This window comes from Dendrobates tinctorius, unplaced genomic scaffold, assembly GCF_039654945.1.
Source record: "Dendrobates tinctorius isolate UK_male_01 unplaced genomic scaffold, ASM3965494v1 ptg000120l, whole genome shotgun sequence".
Classification (NCBI taxonomy): Eukaryota; Metazoa; Chordata; class Amphibia; order Anura; family Dendrobatidae; genus Dendrobates; species Dendrobates tinctorius.
This window is the reverse complement of record NW_027361788.1, coordinates 19,728,397-19,750,416: the sequence shown is the minus strand read 5'-3', so window position 1 is coordinate 19,750,416 and position 22,020 is coordinate 19,728,397. Positions and strand designations below refer to the sequence as shown.

General features: G+C 48.1%; 1 protein-coding gene across 1 annotated transcript in view; it reads right to left on the bottom strand.

Moving 5' to 3' along the window:
* The window catches only part of LOC141101635 (whirlin-like), a 54,257-nt gene that overhangs the window by 22,269 nt on the left and 9,968 nt on the right, over positions 1 to 22,020 (bottom strand). The window contains exons 2-3 of the mRNA XM_073590839.1: positions 21,597 to 21,760; positions 6,407 to 6,529 (exon numbers count right to left, since the gene is read on the bottom strand). Coding sequence (XP_073446940.1) covers positions 6,407 to 6,529; positions 21,597 to 21,760 — 287 coding nt within the window. The remainder of the gene's footprint in view (positions 1 to 6,406; positions 6,530 to 21,596; positions 21,761 to 22,020) is intronic.

Below are 22,020 nucleotides of genomic sequence, written 5' to 3'. Positions count from 1 at the left end.
CGGGGTCTGCTCTTAAGGCTCCCCTTATCCCTTTGCCAGTGATAGAGGAGCCTTTCCAGAGAATCGCGGTGGACATTGTAGGCCCTGTGGCCATCCCCAGCAGCTCTGGAAAGCAATACATTCTCACCGTGGTAGACTACGCTACCCGGTACCCAGAGGCAGTAGCTCTGTCATCAACCAGGGCAGATAAGGTGGCTGATGCACTGGTGACCATCTTTTCAAGGGTAGGATTTCCCGGGGAGATGCTTACCAATCAAGGGACCCAATTCATGTCTTGCCTAATGGAGGGTCTCTGTGAGAAAATGCAGGTGAAGCACCTGGTATCGAGTGCGTATCACCCATACACCAATGGTTTGTGTGAAGGATTCAACGGTACCCTCAAACAGATGCTCCGCATGCTGGTTGAGACCCAAGGGCACGACTGGGAGCGGTACCTCCCACACCTGCTGTTCGCTTACAGAGAAGTTCTGCAGGCCTCGACGGGGTTCTCCCCTTGGAGCTCCTGTTTGGCAGGCAAGTCCGGGGAGCCCTTGGGTTGATAAGAGAATCCTGGGAAGGTGAGCCAAACCCCACAGAAGTGTCCATCGTGGATTATGTCATGCGCTTCCGTGACAAGATGCAGACCTTGACGCAGTTGGTGCATGACAATATGACACAGGCTCAGGCTGACCAGAAGCACTGGTACGACCAGAACGGCCAGGAGCAGACCTACCAGATGGGTCAAAAGGTGTGGGTTCTGGTCCCCGTACCAACGGATAAGCTTTAGGCAGCCTGGGAAGGCCCATACGTCGTCCACCTACAGCTCAATCCGGTCATCTACGTGGTCACGCTTGACCATGCTCGGGGTAGGTGCAAGGCCTTTCACGTCAACATGCTGAAGGCTCATCACGAACGTGAAGCCTGTGTCCTACTGGTCTGCAACCTGCCCGAGGATGGGGAGGAAGATCCCCTTCTGGACATGCTGGCCCCAGCCAAGGCCAATGGGTGCATTGAGGACATGGAGGTAAGTGCCTCCTTAACCGTACCCCAGGGGTCGCAGTTGTTGGATACCCTGGATCCCTTCTGGGCCGTGTTCACCAACCGACCTGGGAGGACAGAGTTAGCGGTTCATGAGGTGGACACCGGGAATAACGCCCCACTCCAGTGAACACATCAGATCTCTGAGGAGGTGCAACAGGTCATGCGCCAAGAGATCAATGAGATGTTACAGCTGGGGGTGATTTGACGGTCAAAAAGTGCGTGGGCCTCGCCTGTAGTCCTCGTGCCTAAAAAGGATCGGACCACCCGGTTCTGTGTGGACTACAGGGGGCTCAACACCATCACAACCTCTGATGCACACCCGATGCCGTGCATCGAGGATCTGCTTGAGCGGTTGGCGAAAGCAAAATACATATCCATCATGGATTTGAGTCGGGGATACTGGCAGATTCCCCTGAGCCCTGAGGCGTAGGAGAAATCCACCTTTATCACCCACTTTGGACTGTACGAGTCCACAGTCATGCCCTTCGGCATGAAAAATGCCCCTGCCACTTTCCAGCGGATTGTCAACCACCTGCTCCGGCGACTGGAGGAGTACGCGGTGGCGTACCTGGATGACATTGCCGTCTTCATTTCCACCTGGGAGGAACACCTTCAGCATCTTCAGGAGGTGCTCAAACGTCTTCACTAGACAGGCCTGACCATCAAGCCGGGAAAGTGCCAGATGGGCATGAGCGAGGTCCACTACCTGGGGCATCGGGTAGGCGGGGGTTCCATGAGTCCGGAGCTGGAGAAAGTGGACGCAATCGTGTCCTGGCCCACCCCCAGGACCAAGAAACAGGTGAAGTCCTTCTTGGGCACTGCAGGGTACTATAGGTGGTTCGTACAGGACTATAGCGCCCTTGCAAAACCCTTGACCAACCTCACCAAGCAGAGGCTACCCCAAACAGTTAACTGGATGGCCAGCTGCGAGGCGGCCTTCCAAGCTTTAAAAACAGCAATGGGTAACTCTCCAGTGTTGAAAGCAGTCGACTGCAGTTGCCCGTTCCTGGTCCAGACTGATGCCAGCAAGTTTGGCCTCGGTGCTGTGCTCAGCCAGGTCGACTCGGGGAACCAGGAGCACCTCGTGTTGTACTTGAGCCAGAAACTCTTGCCGAGGGAAGTGGCATACTCCACCTTCGAGAAGGAGTGCCTGGCCATGATGTGGGCACAGCAACGTTTGCAGCCCTACGTGTACCGGCACATCTTCACGGTGGTAACTGACCACAACCCTCTGAGCTGGCTGCACACAGTGTCCGGAACCAACGGAAGGTTGCTACACTGGAGCCTTGCCCTTCAGCAGTACGACTTTACCGTACAACACAAAAAGGGCAGCGAGCATGGAAATGCCGATGGGTTGTCCCGCCGGGTCGAAACCGCTGAGGTGCACATGGTGGATTACCGACAGGTTATGCCTCCGTAGCACACTCAAAAGGGGGAGGTGTAACGATAAGTAAAATATTACCTCGCTGCAACATTCCAGAATCTCCCATTGTTACACTACAGATTATACTTCTGCTTGTCACACGCTGCAGATGTGACCCCCTTAGCAGCTGTGTGTCTCCTCTGCCTGCTTGTAACCCTACACCAGACATTTCCTGTGCCAGCTCTCTCTTTCCTCCTTCCCCTCTCCTTGCACAGCCAGGAAAAGGATTACTTTTGTTCCCTGCCATGCAGCCAATTCAGGTAAGGGAAATATTAAAAGAAGCCATAGCGCGCACCTTATATGCGGCAGCGATATGAAAATTACATTTCTGCAAAATGCATCGACCCGGTATTCTGGCCCATAATTGGCACGGTTCTAGTACCCCCAGAAACCGAGAACTTTATTTCTCCTAAACGGTGTGACATAATTACTGCATGTTTGGTGTTTAATTATTGTCTGCGATAAACTAAGGAAAATTATACCATGTGCGTGTTTATACGAGGTATCCTCTGCGAGATATAGTCATTATAAGTTTTGTAGTCAGAATTGTAACTCCTAGAGCAGGGGGAGGAAGATCCCTAGACCTCCCCTTTCGTGATGTCACGGACCCAGAGCTATAAAGCATTCCCTCCCTGGGGTTGGTCATTCGATCTGGAGGTTTTCATGCCTAAAGGACCCCAGATGCAGGGCGATGTGTGGCCCCGCCTCCTCCCCACATGGCTAGCCGAAAGACCATTAAGCAACTGGAAGTGTTGATTTTCTATGTTAATGCCATTTATTTTATATTTGCATTGTACATACCTACTGTCTCAACGTTGTAACATATTTTATCTGTGTAATCACTGCCCCCCTTTTGGGGAATAAATTATAAAATGTATTAGTCTGTCTTCATGCTCTAAGAACGAATGTACACATGTCTTTAAGATAATTACGCTGCTGAATTGGGTTGGCGTTGAACCCCTCTATTAAGTTTATAACTTAAGCAGAGAATTCTGGAGCTGGTCACGGCAACATGTGGCCTGGGCCCTGGGCACTGCTGAGAGTGACGGAAGGGGTTTTATAAGCTAAATTGGGGTGGCTGCGGCCAGAACGTTTTATAATTCCCTCACTGCAGTGTGCCGGGTGGCCAGACCTCATTGAAGCAGCCGGCCGGTGACCCATTATCCCAGGTGTAGTTCCCTGACTGACCTGAGGGTAAGGGGGGCACCGGAGAGCTGCGAGTTCCAAAGTGAAACTGAAAAAGTGGGATATATATAAATCCCCGCAGTTCGTGGAAGATTGTTAGCAGTGGTGGGACATCCAAAATAACCCCCTGCGATAAATTGTTAGGGCAAGACTAGCTTGCTGTTTTTATCACATGGTGCCAGCGGTGGGATTACTAAGGTAAGCCCCCTGTGCCTGTGATAGCCGTGTGTCGGCAGTGCGCCACATCCCTCCGTCCGTGACATACCGGTGTCAGCGGCGGGATCGTGACAGCTGGGAACAGGAGTTGCCGGGAACATCGTGAGGATCGTGAAGGCTGCAGGGGCCGCCGGAAGGTGAGAATATCACGATTATTATTATTTTTTTTAATTATTTTTAACATATCTTTTTACAATTGTTGCTGCATAGGCAGCATCAATAGTAAAAAGTTGGTCACACTTGTCAAGCACTGTTTGACAAGTGTGACCAACCTGTCAATCAGTTCTCCAAGCGATGCTACAGATCTCTTGGAAAACGCTATCATTCTGCAAGCTAATTACGCTTGCAAAACGCTTGTTTTTGCGGGAATTCTGCATGCGTACTTCCCACGGCAGGGAATTGCGGAATTTCCGCGGCAATTCCACATGTGTGCACATAGCCTTAAGAAGTTTATTAACCCTTCAGGTGCTTCACAGGAACTGAAGAAATGTGGAAGGCAAAAATGATCATTTAACTTTTTTCACAAAAATTTTACTTTAGACCCATTTTTTTATTTTTACAATGGTAATGTAAGTTAATGGACCTCAACATTTGTTGTGCAAATTCTCCTGAGTATGTCGATACCCCACATGTGGGGGAAAACCACTGTTTGGGCGCATAGCAGGGCTCGGAAGGGAAGGAGTGCCATTCTACTTTTGTGAATGCAAAATTAGCTGGAATCGAGAGTGGACTCCATGTCGCGCTTGGAGAGCCCCTGATGTGCCTATACAGTGGAAACCCCCCCACAAGGAATGTACGAAGATGTGTGTTAGCACCTTAAACCCCCAGGTGCTTCACCAAAATTTGTAAAATTGAGTTGTGAAAATTAAAAAAATAAAATTACATTTTTTGCAGAAAAGTATTTTTAGACCCATTTTTTTATTTTTTCAAGTGTAGCAGAAAATAGACCACAAAAATTGATGTGCAATTTTTCCTGAGTACACTGATACCCCATATGTGGTGGAAAACTACTATTTGGATGCACAGCAGGACTCGGAAGGGAGGGAGTGATGGTTTGGAGCACAGACTGTGGTGCACACCATGTCGCATTTGGAGAGCCAATTTGTCCTGAGTACGCAAATACCCCATATATGCAGTTAAACCACTGTTTGGGCGCATGGCAGAGCTTGGAAGGGACGGAGCGCCGTTTGACTTTTCAGTGCAAAATTGGCTGGATTTGAGATTGGATGCCATGTCGCATTTGGAGAGCCCCTGATGTGCCTAAACTAGACCTTCCAAGGCATTATTTAGAGGCACAGTTATAGAAATTATAATATTGCTTTTACTTGTGTATGAGCGTACTATGCACCTTTTTGTGATCTTCCCTTCTTCGCTGTTTGGGGAACCTCTGCTGGAAAATGTTGATCTGGGACGATTTGGACACCATCAGTCTCAGAATTACTGGGACCCTCAACTTCCTGAGTGTCGAACATTAGGGCCTTGATGACTACCTCCTGAAACTGAAGGAAGGTCCCCGTATTGGCTGCAGATCCAAACAGCACAAAAGCATTGTACAGTGCCATCTGTACAAGGTGCACGGCCAATTTTTTGTACCATACTTTAGCTTGTGGTAAGGCACTGTACGGTTTGGGGACCTGAGAGATCTACGCCCCCCATTTACTTATTATACTCCAGGATACAATCTTTGGGACTTGTGTGTGGTACTTCGGACCGTGAGAAGCGAGCTGTTGTTACGGTGTATGGTGGTCAGGATAAGGACAACTCTGTTGCCATATATAGTGCATGTCGTGGAGGGAATAATAGACACATGTTTTCTAATAAGGCATCCCAGAAATGTGGTTGCAACATCTGTGGGAGTGCCCATGGTGGCCATATTGTCTTTGGCATAGGCTAGGTTCACATTAGCGTTTGAGTCTGCAGTGTATCATCCACATGCGCAAACGCATGCAATCGCATGTTTACGCAGCATTTTTATGCGCATCATCTTACACATGACGGGAAAAAATGCTGCGTGTGCATGCGTTTGTATTTGTTTTTGCATGCGTTTGCGTTGTTTACGAGCATGCGTTCGATATGACACCAGACAAAAATGGGCGTGTCTCATGGGATTTCTATATGTATTTTGAATAATGCATGCGTATCCAACGCATGCGTACGCATGTCCTTGCGTATGCATACATTCCCATAGACAGTAATGCATTTTTTGACGCACTCATCCGCATGCTCATGAATGCGCATATTTGATGGATTTTGACGCCTCAAAAAATGCAACATGTTTTGTTCGCTGCGCACCACCGCACACCGTGAAACAACGCATGCGTACACGAAAGCATGAGAACGCATGCAAACGCATGTCCCTGCGTACACCCTGTTAAATGTATGTACGCATGATGCATGCGGATCTATGCGGATCAAACACAGACACAAATGTGAAACCAGCCATAGTCAGATATTACTAGAAATTCATAAAACTTGAAATAATTGTTTATTTTTCAATTTGATTATTGCTGTGAATTTACTGTTTAGTAGAGCAGTGGCAGATGGTGATAGCCATGGTTATACCTGTATAGTTACAATACGAGGCAGAGGTTGTCGCGTCCTGGCGCCTCCTTCAATAGCTATTCCCAAGGTAGGGGCAGTTTTCATTACACGCACTAAGGCGGCAGAAGGTTCAAGCAGGCCCGGCTACAAGAGAGAAGACGTCCTGTCAGTCAGCATCATGGGATAGGTGAAAGGATTAGTGACATGAGCGGATAAAAGAGATTAACACGGAGCACACAATACAGAAAGGGATACAGTGGCACAAACAGAAGGAGCTGAACATAATAATGTCTGCTAGTCCCGTAACAACCAGTCCCGAAAACATTCACCATTATCTGTGTATAGACATCAGACTGCAGGACAGGGAACAGGACACAACATGGAGCCTGGGTAACTAAAGGGGGGTCATAGACATTTACACCATCTGACTGATATTAATAAATTCAATAATCATACTCCACTGATAGAAATGTATCAGGTCTGCTCAGGGGAGGACTGAGACAGAAAAGCAGTCCTGCCACACAAACCCCACCAGCCCACAAACTATAACACTCCTCACCCCGATCAGTGAATTTTGCTTTACTTTGTTGTGCCTCTCACTCTCCTAAAGAGAGATATTTGAAGACCCACATGTGAATGATGCCACAGAGCGTATGGTCGAAGCATTGGGCGCTAACCCCTCCTGCCGCGACGCTAACCCCGCCCACCCCGATGATGTCATCATTCATGTGCAGGCAGCATTCTGTAATGAACGCTGCGTGCACTTGGTAAAACGACCGGCAGCTGGCAGGATATGGCTGCCACCGGAGCATTGCATATTCCGGGGACCTGCCCGCAGGCCGGAGGTTCCCCAAACCTGTTTTAAAGGGCTGGCGGTCCACTTTGTATTATAGAGCCGCCAGCCTACCGGGCATCTGCCCGGCCTTGCAGATTAGTAATCCGGGCCTGCATTAAGGCTACGTTCCTACATGAGTATTTGGTGAGTTTTTGATGTTGCAGATTTTCTCCAGCATTTCTGAACTTATATAAATTAGGTTATTTGCATTTTTTCGTTGTATTTTTTACATGCATTTTTATTGCGTTTTTGACGTTATGCTTTTTGTCTGTTCTTGGTATGTCATGCTTTTTGTGATACCTCCTGGTCTTTGGCTTTAACAAACTTTATTGATAAAGTCATGTGCAGATTACATTCATTTTTTACCTGAGGATTTCTCACATCCACTGCAATTTTATGTGAAAAATCTACATATAACGGCATAGCGGCAAGATAAATTGACATGATGCACATTTGAAATGGACAGGTTTTACATTTTTTCTGATTGCAAGGAAAGGTTCCTGCAGCTGTTGGAGAGGACAGGGAGCTTCTGACAATTATGCTTCTTAAGCCCCCGTTACACACTGCGATATCGCTAGCAATATCGCTGTAAAGTCACCGATTTTGTGACGTTGCATCGATATTGCTAGCGATATCGCTGCATGTGATACTTACCTCCGACCGGCTCCCCCGCTGGTTATCGCTGATCGCGCGAGAAGCTCCTGGACCATTCCTCGTTGGTCACTTCCTGCGGCGCTTCCTGTGGCGCCAACGAGCGACGCGTGGAGCCGGGCGGGGGGACGCAGGATCGCCGCGTCTGACAGGTAAGTAGCGATCCCCGTCCCCTGCAATGTCGCTGGTGAGATCTGCCTGAGTGGAAGCTCACTAGCGACCACCCAGCGATTCACCAGCGATCCTGACTGCGTCATATCGCTGGTCGGGATCGCTGGTGAGTCGCTAGGTGTAACGGTACCCTTAGATTTGGGGCTGCCTAAAACACAGCAGTGGGGGGTCTGAAACAATGGATTGTAATTGGGCATCTTTTCGTAGTAAAGGTTGTAATTTCCGTGCCGGTCCCCTTAGCACTTCCAGATTTGGATTGTGGGTGACTAATAGAGGCACCTGATTATTTTCTATATTAGCTTTGTAATGTAGGAGATGATTCCTTGATGTTCTGGTGGTTTTTGTAATTTGGTTTCAAATTGTTCTTGGATGGTAGCCCTGATTCAAAAAGTTCTTTCTGAGGCGACCAAGGTGTTTGACTGTATCCATGGGGTTGGAACATAAATAACCGGGTGCCTCTAGTTAACCCCTTTCCGACATTAGGTGTAATAGTATGCCAATGTCGGATACCCCCTGTATGGTGAGGGTTTCGGTGCTGAGCTCGTGCGTTTCCGGGCATGTGTCAGCTGATCTATACAGCTGACATGTGCCCGCAACAGCCATGGGTGGAATCGCAATCCAACCGCAGCTGTTAATTAGTTAAATGCTGCCGTTAACCTCTGACAGTGGCATTTAACTTGCGCTTACCAGAATCAGCCCCATATCACGAAAAATGGAGACCACCACTTAAATAAAAAAGAACCTAGACATGTTTTGGTGTCTATGAACTCATATTCACCTGGAGAATCATAATGGCAGGTCAGTTTTAGCATTTAATGAACATGGTAAAAGATACCCAAAAAAAAACAACTGTGGGATTGCACTTTTTTTTGCAATTTCACCGCACTTGGAATTTTTTTCCCGTTATTCAGTACACAATATGTTAAAACCAGTGGTGTCATTCAAAAGAACAACTCGTCATGCAAAAAACAAGCCCTCACATGGCAATTTTGACCAAAAAAAAAATAAAAAAGCTATGGCTCTGGGAAGAAGGTCCATTTCATCTATAAGCTAATGAATTGGCTGCATGTCTTGGTCTGGTCCCTTTAAACAGCAGCTGCTGCTCCTGTTGATGATGTCACGGAATGCTGTGGTTTCTGGCTCCACCACCTAGCCTTATGACATCACACTCATCGTTTAAGGAACTGCAGAGCCGACATTCCATTTGAGGATTGCAGTTACTGGGGAGAGAGGTAAGTCGGCTCTATGTCGCCTCTTGTTGTGTCCTTCATTCTTTTCTATCATCTAATTCTCACTTACTTTTTATTCATTAAGGGGCCTTTACTGTATATAATACAAGCAGGTCCAAAATACTGAGCCCCTCAGATTAGGTGACATCCATATTTTACAGCATTTCTTGCAATAGTAAAGAGAGATAAATCCCATCACATCCTATGTATCCCAGGACAGAAAAGACAGTGATTTACCGACTCTCCATCACATCTCACTGGTTTCTGACTTTCTTGCTGATCACATCCATAGCATAGTAATAATGGAGAGAATCTCCTCAGCCATAACTGGAACACAACACCTTCCCAATTTTTGGCCAATATATTGTTTTAAAATCATACAAATCTGGGAGATGAACGTGATCATATTCTGTAAAGCGAACGCATGTAGCCTGGATATAATTATGTAATTGTTGGGTGTTATTGAGACATATCGTGATATACAATCCAGATCAAAGATATAAATCCAACTAATTTTGTGAAAACCTTGTAAAACCCGGATGTATATACAGTACATATTAGCTCCATATATAGAAAATCTATTCAAATATTCCCCCATATTGGTAGGATTCATATTGTTTGTATTTTGGGCAATGCACTTCAATGGAAGCCGGTAGTAACAGCCACCACTTGGGAGGTCACAGAATGTTGAAATTGTTGATTACCCACCCATTAGATTCGTCATGTGATGTCACAGAATGTTATGGTTGTTGGCGCCACCCGCATTGGCTCTTATTTGTCTTCTCATTAATGTTTTGGTTGTTGGTTTTGCCCCCATCAGTTATTACTTGTGATGTCACCAAATATTTTATTTCTTGGTCCATGATTAGGTGCCATCTGAGCCAAGCTGAAAGACGATAATTGACTTTCTCTTCTCACCTCACGAACATTCTTGACGTTGCTCCTTGGGAGGGGGTGAGTCGGATTTTTAGTTGTGTTTAACTATATAAAGTGTGCTACTTATCTGATGGTTAGTGCTGTGCTCACTCATTACATGTAGGTGCATTACTCTGTCATAAACGGGTGAGAACCCTATTTTCTCATTTGCTTTCACTACTCAAATTTCATGTCGTGAGTGCAAATTCTAAGAACCTGAAGCAGGTATGAATTGTCACTAATACCTTTGGATATGTATGTGTGAATGAATGTGAATGTTAGTACTCCTAACATATCCAAAATATAATGAACCCCATGTTAGGGCCACCACTCCTGAATTTGTCTTTTCCCATCCTACCCCTGGTATATGGGGAGAGATATCTACTCCTGTGGGAGGGAGAGTTTATTGTGGAGTGGATGGTGAACTCCTGATCACTCCAAAAAATAAAACAGGAGGATATAGACAGGATGACTGAGGCACAAATGTCACCTCAGGACTCTAAATATCCCGGACAGGTTGGGGAGTAGAACTAGTAAATAAGCCAAATAAATATAATAATATAATGCAATGAATAGTTAATGAAACCATAAGTTCTATTCATGCTCTTAATGAGCGGGTTGCTCAGATTAGGAAGGTAGCCCGTCAGGACAGAAATGGTTTTGACTACCTGTTAGCAATTGAAGGTGGAACTTGTGCTGTAATAGATGCTTCTGGATTGAAGATGCACATGATTCTATTGAGAGAAACATGGATATGGTAAAGGAGCTGCAACAAAAATCCCTTCTCCTGGATGGAGTTTATCGGAGTTTGGTTAAACAACATACTCTTATCTTTGCTAGAGCCCATAGTGGTAGGGATAGGATTGATTGTATTCATCTTGATTGCCTGAAAATTATTAATGTGCTGTGTTTCTCATTGCAGGAAATGAGTTATACATTGGAATCACTGGCTGACACAGACAGAAGAGGACCAATAGTATATCCGCCTGTGATTTTATCCATAGGAAGGATGACACTACAGCTTCAGAGATGACCGTCTGATAGCCTCGCTCGACTACCCACCTCTCCTGAAGACCCTTTCAGCCTTTTGAGACTTGGGTGGAGGACATCATCTCTGAAAATAGGGTCTCCACAGCTGCACCCCAACAGTTTACCGTATATACTCAAGTATAAGCCGACCCGAGTATGAGCCGAGGCACCTAATTTTGCCACGGAAAACTGGGTAAACTTATTAATTCCAGTATAAGCTGGATATGCATTGTCCCCTCATCTCTGTCCTGGTATACACAGGCTCCCCCATCCCTGACCTGGTATGCACGGGCTCCCCCATCGCTGTCCTGGTATGCATGGCTCCCCCGTCATGTCTTTGTATGCATGGCTTCCCCATCACTGTCTAGGTATGCATGGCTCCCCCATCATGTCTTTGTATGCATGGTTTCCCCATCACTGTCCTGGTATGCATGGCTCCCCCGTCATGTCTTTGTATGCATGGTTTCCCCATCACTGTCCTGGTATGCATGGCTCCCCCGTCATGTCTTTGTATGCATGGCTTCCCCATCACTGTCCTGGTATGCATGGCTCTCCCATCATGTCTTTGTATGCATGGTTTCCCCATCACTGTCCTGGTATGCATGGCTCCCCCGTCATGTCTTTGTATGCATGGCTTCCCCATCACTGTCCTGGTATGCATGGCTCCCCCGTCATGTCTTTGTATGCATGGCTTCCCCATCACTGTCCTGGTATGCATGGCTCCCCCATCATGTCTTTGTATGCATGGTTTCCCCATCACTGTCCTGGTATGCATGGCTCCCCCGTCATGTCTTTGTATGCATGGCTTCCCCATCACTGTCCTGGTATGCATGGCTCTCCCATCATGTCTTTGTATGCATGGTTTCCCCATCACTGTCCTGGTATGCATGGCTCCCCCCATCCTGTCTTTGTATGCATGGTTCCCCCATCTCTGTCCTGGTATGCATGGCTCCCCCATCCTGTCTTTGTATGCATGGCTTCCCCATCACTGTCCTGGTATGCATGGCTCCCCCATCCTGTCTTTGTATGCATGGTTCCCCCATCTCTGTCCTGGTATGCATGGCTCCCCCATCCTGTCTTTGTATGCATGGTTTCTCCATCACTGTCCTGGTATGCATGGCTCTCCCGTCATGTCTTTGTATGCATGGCTTCCCAATCACTGTCCTGGTATGCATGGCTCTCCCATCATGTCTTTGTATGCATGGTTTCCCCATCACTGTCCTGGTATGCATGGCTCCCCCCATCCTGTCTTTGTATGCATGGTTCCCCCATCTCTGTCCTGGTATGCATGGCTCCCCCATCCTGTCTTTGTATGCATGGTTTCCCCATCACTGTCCTGGTATGCATGGCTCCCCCCATCTTGTCTATGTATGCATGGTTCCCCCATCTCTGTCCTGGTATGCATGGCTCCCCCATCCTGTCTTTGTATGCATGGTTTCCCCATCACTATCCTGGTATGCATGGCTCTCCCATCATGTCTTTGTATGCATGGTTTCCCCATCACTGTCCTGGTATGCATGGCTCCCCCCATCCTGTCTTTGTATGCATGGTTTTTCCATCACTGTCCTGGTATGCATGGCTCTCCCGTCATGTCTTTGTATGCATGGCTTCCCCATCACTGTCCTGGTATGCATGGCTCCCCCGTCATGTCTTTGTATGCATGGCTTCCCCATCACTGTCCTGGTATGCATGGCTCCCCCATCATGTCTTTGTATGCATGGTTTCCCCATCACTGTCCTGGTATGCATGGCTCCCCCCATCCTGTCTTTGTATGCATGGTTTCCCCATCACTGTCCTGGTATGCATGGCTCTCCCATAATGTCTTTGTATGCATGGTTTCCCCATCACTGTCCTGGTATGCATGGCTCCCCCCATCCTGTCTTTGTATGCATGGCTCACCTGTCCTGTCCTTGTATGCATAGCTCTTTATCCCCTATCCTGGTATGCATGGCTCCTGGGACAGATGACTCATGTATAAACCAAGGGGGGCATTTTCAGCATGAAAAAATATGCTGAAAAACTCTGCTTATACACAAGTACATACGGTACTGTGGAGGTTCTGGTGGAGGGATGCAGGTCTGGACAGCTGTCGTCATCCTATTAGATAGGTAAGAATGAATGTGTGTGTGTGTGTGTATACTTTAAAGGGAATCTGTCACCCCATTTTTCGGGTATCAGCTGCCGGCACCGCCATCAGGGGCATATCTACAGCATTCTGTAATGCTGTAGATAAGCCCCCGATATAACCTGAAAGAGAAGAAAAACGAGTTAGCTTATACTCACCCAGGGGCGGTCCGGGTCCGGTTTTGGTCCGATGGGTGTCGTGGTCCGGTCCGGCGCCTCCCATCTTCTAACGGTGACATCCTCTTCTTTGCTTCCCATCGTGGCTCCTGCGCAGGCGCGCTGCTCTGCCCTGTTGAGGGCAGAGCAGAGTTCTGCAGTGCGCAGATCTCAGGAAAGGTCAGAGAGGTCCGTCGCCTGTGCACCGCAGTACTCTGCTCTGCCCTCAACAGGACAGAACAGTGCACCTGCGCCGGTGCCGCCACGGGAAGCAAAGAAGAGGACGTCACTGTTAGAAGATGGGAGGTGCCGGATGTCTGACATCCCTTTATCTATGCAGACTACCTCTTTACTTCATGTAGTATGGGACGTCCACAAGAGTCATTTCAGGATCAGCAGGTACATAGTGCAGGTGTGGACATCTGTCGTCATCCTATTAGATAGATAAGAATGTATGTGCGTGTGTGCTGTAATAAAGATTGTGTGAATGCTTAGACGAAATGGCAACTATAAGGCAGCCAGGAATGGATGTCCGACATCCCATGATCTATGCAGGATAGCTGTATACTTCATGTAGTATGGGCTGTCCACAAGAGTCATTTCACAATAGGAAGGAACATAGTTAGCTAGCTTTCATAATGTGTGTATTAGAAAATGTTCAATAAAACAATTTAAACAAGAAATAGAATATATTATTAGTAAGAATATGTTTTTGTGACTCCTTCATGAACATCAAGCTTGCCAAGCTTCAGTGCCTCTACCAGGTTACGGCCATTATCACACACGACCATGCCTGGTTGTAGGTTCAGTGGTGATAGCCACAGATCTGTCTGCTCTGTTACACTTTTCCACAACTCTGCGGTGGTGTGCTGTTTCTAACTCAAACAAATTAGTTTCAGCAGAGCCTGTTGACACTTTGTAAGGGGGTGAACAGGACTAACGTCATCGGACAGAAATACGCTCTGGAGCCGGAACTATCAGGGCCGTCACCGCTGTTGCAGGGGGATGACTTGCCTGACGTGCCTGACTTGACTGGGTGGGAGAAGTTCGAGCACCTGAGTGAAGGGGGCATGGGGGACTTAAAAGGAACGGAGCATGGGAAGACAGGAGACTTGGCGGGAAGGCGATTTCAGAGCAGGATGAAGGTTGACTCCCTCTCCTCAGCTACCGCCGCTGATGCTAGCCCTTTACGGACTGTTCCCCTTTCCAAGTACAACGACCCCAAGACCAACGGATCGGGATACTTCGGCACAGTCAGGAGACAGTGCATCTCGTTCTTACATCACTGAGCCAAAGACTTTGTTCACGGACTGTGACGCTGTCAGGAACAGTTCCAACCGTTCTACAATAAGATCTTCAATCGATAAGTCTTTATCTTCACTTTTACTCTTTTGTTGTGCTATTTTGTATATTTCACTGTCTGTCTCAACACCTCCCTGCGCGGAAGGTTTCCTTGTATACATATCAGTTAATTGGTCACGTAAACTTTGTTAACCCCTTTTTTGTCTCCTGTTGTTCACTGCATACGATGAACCTTTACATTTTGGCATAGTCGGCAGGATGCAGTCTGGCAGCATGGAGTCGGCAGAACAGGCAGCCAGGCCCAGGACCAGTATCTTTTTGGGGGTCATGTTAAGCAATTTGCCCAAATTCACGGGGTCCAACACCATGTTGTGGAGCTCGACCGAGCGTATGAGGAGTATGTTGAGAATGCACCCGATGACTCCTGTGCTAAAATCTGAGGTGGCCATTATGGCCCTGGACGGAGAAGCTATGGACTCCGTGATGCTGCGCGCTCCCCGGGACTGTGATACGTTGACTAAAGTATTGCAGACTCTAGAAGCGACTCACAGGGACCCCACTGACATAGGGGAGCTCAGGACTCGCCTGTTTAGCCATATGCAAAGGGAGGGGGAGACAGTGACGCAGTATATGAATGCCATACAAGAATTGCATACCGCTATTGTCAGAAAGGACGGAGTGGGAATAGGGCCGACCGACATTGTGCTACGTGATTTGTTGGTGACTGGGTTACGATTGTCCTGACCAAACAGACCCTGAGGGAATGGGTACGGGTGGACCCCCGCATCACTTTTGCTGACATAGGAAGTGAGACCCGCTTACATGAACAAGAGCAGAGGGTGACGGTCCCGGTAGGGAAGGTCCAAAGTGGGGAAGCCACAGTGAATGCTGTCACTGAACCCCCCTGGGTTGAAGAGGTGAGGAAAGAACTGCTGAATATCCAAGGAGAATTGGCCCAGATGAAGGAGAAAGTGGAAACTGGTCCGAGCGCCAGTAATGAGATGAACACCCTGACGGCCGAGGTCAGGCACTTGCTTCAACTGTGGAGAGATAGGACACTTTGCTCAGGAATGTCCACGGTGGGGTGGACCTTGCCCACGTCGGCCGTTAAACTAGAGGGCTCCAAGCCCGGGGCACGCCGCCCGAAGCCAGAAAGGAAGGAGTAGTGAAAGTCCCACAAATCTATTGTCCATGTGCCCACTAGTCTGGGCTGAATTTGATGGGCGAGCAGTGTGCTGTCTGGTGGATATGGGGTCTCAGGTGACCACGATGCCGGAAGCCTACTTTCATCGACATTTTTCAGAGATGCTACAGCGCGAGTGGGGCCCGGTAGTGAAGTTGACGGTGGCAAATCACCTGCCCATCCCGGTCACAGGGGTAGTGTGGATGCAAGTCTCTCTGTGCGGCAAGGACCTTGGACGGAAGGGTGTAGTGTTGACCCAGGGCGAAGCCGGCCCCAGTCATACCTTCACTTTGGGGATAAACGTCCTGAAGGAGTTCGGGAAAGTGCTTCTGGATGAACCTGCACTCTTATCCCTGAAACAGTGGAGCACCCATACCCCCAGCGCCAAGTATTTCAACGACTGCTTCGTGCCACTCAAGCCCAGGAGTCATACAGCCATGGAGAAGCATTAGGAAAGGTGGCAGTGCTGAACTCTGAAAAACTCACCCTACCAACGGGACAGACTGTACTGGCCCCTGCCTTTTCGAGCCCATGTCCGACTGGAGGGGTTGGCAGTACAGCTAGAACCCTCCTTGACTGAACCGCTGCCGGCCGGACTGCTAGTGACCCGAACTTTGGCGGCTGTGCAAGACGGGACCATGCTAGTACGCTGCATTAACCTGAACGATCAGGAAGTAGTATTACCACCCAGGAGCGAAGTAGCACGGATAGTGGGGATGCCCGAGGAAATCGTTCTGCCTCAGGCCGTACAGTTGTCATTTAAACGGGAAGACTCTTGGTCAGTGACAGTCACCACGTCTCCAACGTCAGTGCCCCAGTACATGCACGAGGGGTGTAGCATGTTAGAACAGATGCATGCTGATTTGTCCGAACTCACTCCTGCTCAAGTTCAACAAGTGGAGACAGTGTTGGGGCGGTACAGGTCTGTTTGCGTGTCATGAGGATTGACTTTGGCTGTACTACGGGTATCACCCACGAAATACCAACAGGACAGCACCCAACAGAGAGCGTTACCGGCAGATTCCTCCTCAGTTATATCAGGAAGTACGAGAGATGCTCAATCAGATGCTACAGGCAGGCGTCATCAAGGAGAGTCAAAGTCCGTGGGCAGCCCCCATCGTGCTGGTACGAAAGAAGGATGGGACATTGAGGTTCTGCTTAGACTACCGCAAGCTTAATGCCTGCACCATCCGGGACTCATACCCTCTACCTCGGATCGAAGAGTCCTTGTCCGCTTTAGGAAAAGTCAACTTCTTCTCGACGTTGGATCTCGCTAGTGGATACTGGCAGGTGCCCATGTCGGAGAAGGACCGGGCGAAGACAGCTTTTATCTTACCCATGGGACTCTTCGAATTCAACAGGATGCCCTTCGGCCTTGTCAACGCTCTGGGTACGTTCCAATGTTTGCTGGAAAGGTGCTTGGGGGACCTGAACTTCGACGCCACGCTCATATACTTGGATGACATCATAGTGTATGCTCCCTCATTTGAAGATCATCTACGGAGGCTAGAGCAAGTGTTGAGTCGCCTGCAAAAGTACGGACTGAAGGTGAAACCCAAGAAGTGCCACTTTTTCTGGACTCAAATTGAGTATCTGGGTCATGTCGTCTCAGTGGATGGAGTGGAGCCGTCCCGGGAAAAGATTAAGGTGATCCAGGACTGGCCCACCCCTGAGACCATGAAGGACGTTCGAGCGTTCCTAGGACTGACGGGGTACTACTGGAGGTTTGTGAAGAACTTTGCCTGTATGGCGTAGCCCCTGCTAGAGCTCTTGAAAAGGGTACCCCCAAATGCAAATGGCCGGCCCATCCGCTGGGAAGAGGAACAAGAAAAAGCCTTCCGGGACCTGAAAACGGCGCTGACCGAGGCACTGGTGCTGGCATAAGCAGACTTTTCTGTGCCGTTCATTCTCCACACTGCCGGAAGCTTACCCGGGTTGGGGGCTGTGTTGTCACAGATGCAGGACGGAAAAGAGAGGGTGATCGCCTAAGCTAGTCGGTCCCTTCACGATTCCAAACGCAATCCGGACAACTACAGTTCCTTCAAGCTGGAATTGCTGGCGTTAGTGTGGGCTATGATGGAGAGGTTCGCAGAATATCTGGCCGGGTCGGAAGTGTTGGTACGCACCGGTAATAATCCGTTGCCGCATCTGGAGAACGCTAAGTTAGGGGCCATCGAACAACGCTGGGTAGCCCGGATGGCGAAGTCCTGGTATAAGATTGCATACAGGAGAGGGGTTGAAAACACCCATGCTGACACCTTGTTCAGGGTGAGGAATGGAACACCTGAACAGATTCCTGATGGGATGCTAGAGGATGAGGAAGTTCCCCGATTCCGAAAGACTGCTGGGACGGTGGCAGCTACGCTGGCCCAAATTCGGACCTCCTTGCGCGAGGGAGTGTTGGGAAGGTCCCGGGATGAGTGGGTCCGCCTACAGCAGGAGGACGGTGAACTTGCGCTGTTCCGACAATGGGTGATGGTGAAACAATTGCCCAGGCAGGACCAAAGAGACACTCTGACCCCCGAAGCACTGAAAATACTTCGACAGTGGGAGCGACTCCAAATGGGAAATGGTCTATTGTACCGTAAAGTCCAGCTACAGAAAGAATTAGGAGCCTCTTGGCAGGTGGTGATCCCCGAGATGGTGCTGTCCAAAATCGCCGCGGAAGCTCATGAGAGAGGAGCCCATTTTGGTGCGAGAAAACTTTCCAATTGCTACAACATTTTGTCTACCATCCTCGTTTGAGAGCAGCAGCTGAGGAAGCTTGTAAACTCTGCCAGACGTGTGAATTGGCCAAATCTCCAGAACAAAGAGCTCCGACACAGACTATTGTGACATCAGCACCCCTGGAACTATTGACCGTTGACTACTTGACCATCGGACCGGTGCACCAGGGATGTGACCACTGTCTGGTAATGATTGACCATTTCTCAAAGTTCGCTGTGGTAACACCCACTTGAGATCAAACGGCAGAATCAGCGGCCCATGCATCTGCAAAAACTTTATTCAGATCTATGGATGCCCGCAGCGGATCCACTCTGATCAGGGAGCCTGCTTCTTAGAGAGAGTGATGGATGACAGGGGATGCTGTGCTGTAGGCTGTGGAGGGGGAGAGACAGGAGCTGCTGTGCTGCAGACTGTAGAGAGGCAGAGACAGGGGCTGCTGTGCTGCAGATTGTGGAGAGGCAGAGACAGGAGCTGCTGTTATGCAGACTGTGGCGGGGCAGAGACAGGAGCTGCTGTGCTGCAGACTGTGGAGGGACAGAGACGGGCTGCTGTGCTACAGACTGTGGAGGGACAGAGACAGGTGCTGCTGTGCTGCAGACTGTGGAGGGACAGAGACAGGAGCTGCTGTGCTGCAGACTGTAGAGGGACAAAGATAGGGGCTGCTGTGCTGCAGGCTGTGGAAGGGCAGAGACGGGCTGCTGTGCTGCAGACTGTGACATACCTGTGTCTTTCCACTTGCGCACCGTGCCAGCGCATCCTTACTCATGGCGCACCAGCTCGTTCTTATTCTATGTGCAACAGCGCATTAAGCACACGTTGGTGGAGTTGGCAATATGTCTTGTTTTCTGCGCCACTGTTAAGGATGTTTGGATAAATCACTGGATTGCCATACTTCTCATGAGCTGGACCACTATTCCTTCACCATAATCCTAATTGCACTTGGACAGTAGTGTTTCTGGGCTCCTATGTGCTCTAGTTATAGTTATTGGTGAGCTAGGAATCTTTTTTTGCCGCCTTTATTCCCTTGCATACCTGGCAGCCACTGTTGCCTCATAATAGTACCAAAAATGTGCAAGAACATTACTCTTATATTGCCAGCACCCCTATATTATCAGCTACAGTGACCTCATAACAGTACCAGCCACTGTGCCCCATACTAGCACCAATAAAAGTACAAGCCACAGTACCCCCATAAGCAGCCCTGCCACACAAACCCCACCAGCCCACAAACTATAACATTCCTCACCCCAAGCAGTGAATTTTGCTTTACTTTGTCGTGCCCCTAACTCCCCTAAAGAGAGATATTTGAAGACCCACGTGTGAATGATGCCAAAGTGCGTATGATCGAAGCATTGGGCGCTAACCCCGCCCACCGCGATGACATCATCATTCATGTGCAGGCAGCGTTCTGCCCTTAACTTGGGGGTGAAACGGCCGGCAGCTTGCAGGATACGGCTGCCAGTGGAGCACTGAGTATTCGGGGGACCTGCCTGCGGGCCGGAGGTTCCCCACCCCTTTTTTAAAGGGCCGGCAGCCCTCTTTGTATTATAGAGCCACCAGCCCACCGGGATTCTGCCCGGCTGGGCAGATTAGCAATCCGGGCCTGGGTCTGCTCTTATTGTAGATTAGTCTTGCCACTATGAGCAAATCTATCACCAGAATTCACAGTACAAATTGCATACTTTATTAATTAAATCATAAACCTGCTGAGGCTGGTGTACTTACTTTGAAAATCAGTCATACTACCCTTATAATCTTTTTTTTATAAAGCCCCCCTTTATAGGATGCATCAGAATTTGACTGCCATTCTGACATATTGTAAAAGTAAGTACATCAGTCACATCAAGTATGAGATTATTTTGAATAGTATATGTAGTTTGTATTGTAAGAACTGGTGACAGATCCAATATAAATATTTATTGAATAAATATTATACAGGATAATGCTGTGGTACTATAAAAATCCATATTGTAACAGTTGTTTTAATCCTTTTTAGAAAGTTTAATTTCCCTCCCGGTCTGCAGAACCTGACTGGCTGTTCCTAAGTGCCTCCTCCTGCTGAGATCTCACACTGCTCAGTACAAGCCGCGGGCAGAGAATGAATAAATATGGACTCAGGATCTCTCTCACTCTTTGGGCCATATAAATTGGATGAGTGCTATTCGTGGTTTTGACGGATATCACTTGTACCCACGTTATTCTATGTGGTTGTGCACATGTTTGAGGAAACAAATCGCAATATGCACAATTTGCCTCCGAGCATCAGATAGCAATCACCCACTCATGTCTATGGGCCGTGGAAAAAATTAGACTGCATTCAGATGTCATCCGACTGTGATCCGATTTTCACAGACTAACATAGTGGAGAAGGAGGTTAAACTTTTTTTTTACCTCTCCACCTCCGAGAAAATTGGATCGTACTCTGATTGTGGTTAGTATAATCGGACTGCTTTTCTTGAATGGAGAGGAAACGGTCATATGATCTAGTCTTTAGCTGAGAATGTTTATTATAGAGCCATTTTGACAAGGGCTTTCAAAGAAACTACACCAACCTCATCAGGTCTAATAGATCTATTGAGAAATGTATACAGCTTGTGATTTTAAAAGTCAACTTAACCCAAGCATTCTCACTCACATGAACAGCGCATGCATGCATATGGAGGGCACAATATTCGACTGTTAATTTTACATTTAGGACTTTGCAGATATTAGAGCCAAATGATCCAAGCTGAGAATCGATTCAGTCGTAGCCAAATATAATTTGTCAATCACGAACGTCCCATTATTGGAGAACTCATCTGATCAGTAATAAATCTTTGACGCACCAACAAGAAAAGGATGGATAAAAATGAATTTGGTAATAAATATCATTTCTGTTTTTCGTCTTACTGGTTTTGTCATGTTCTCTGCGCCTTTGAATTTTTGAGGCTGAGGGCTGCTGTCTTTGCTGCCCCCGCCGACCTCGCCTGCGTCCACGCCACTGTCTTCGCTGAGTGCTTGCCCGCTGTCTGAAAGCTGGGAAAGCGAGGCCGGGGGCGATGTAGGCAAGACGGCTGAAGAAAAAGAAAAAAAAATCACACAAAAGGCATCCCGTTAAAGAAAACTAGATGAACATGATGCACAGGTTATAGAAACAGCCTGTATACAATAGACAGCTCCGTGTATAGATGTATTTATTTATGTTTAGATGCAAGTAACATTTATTAGTAAATAGAGCATCTCTTTTCAGTGCTGTTGTGATTAAGCACCGCGCCCTGGAATAAATATTAGTTGCACATGTATAACCTTTGCCTCCATACTTAAAAAAAAAACC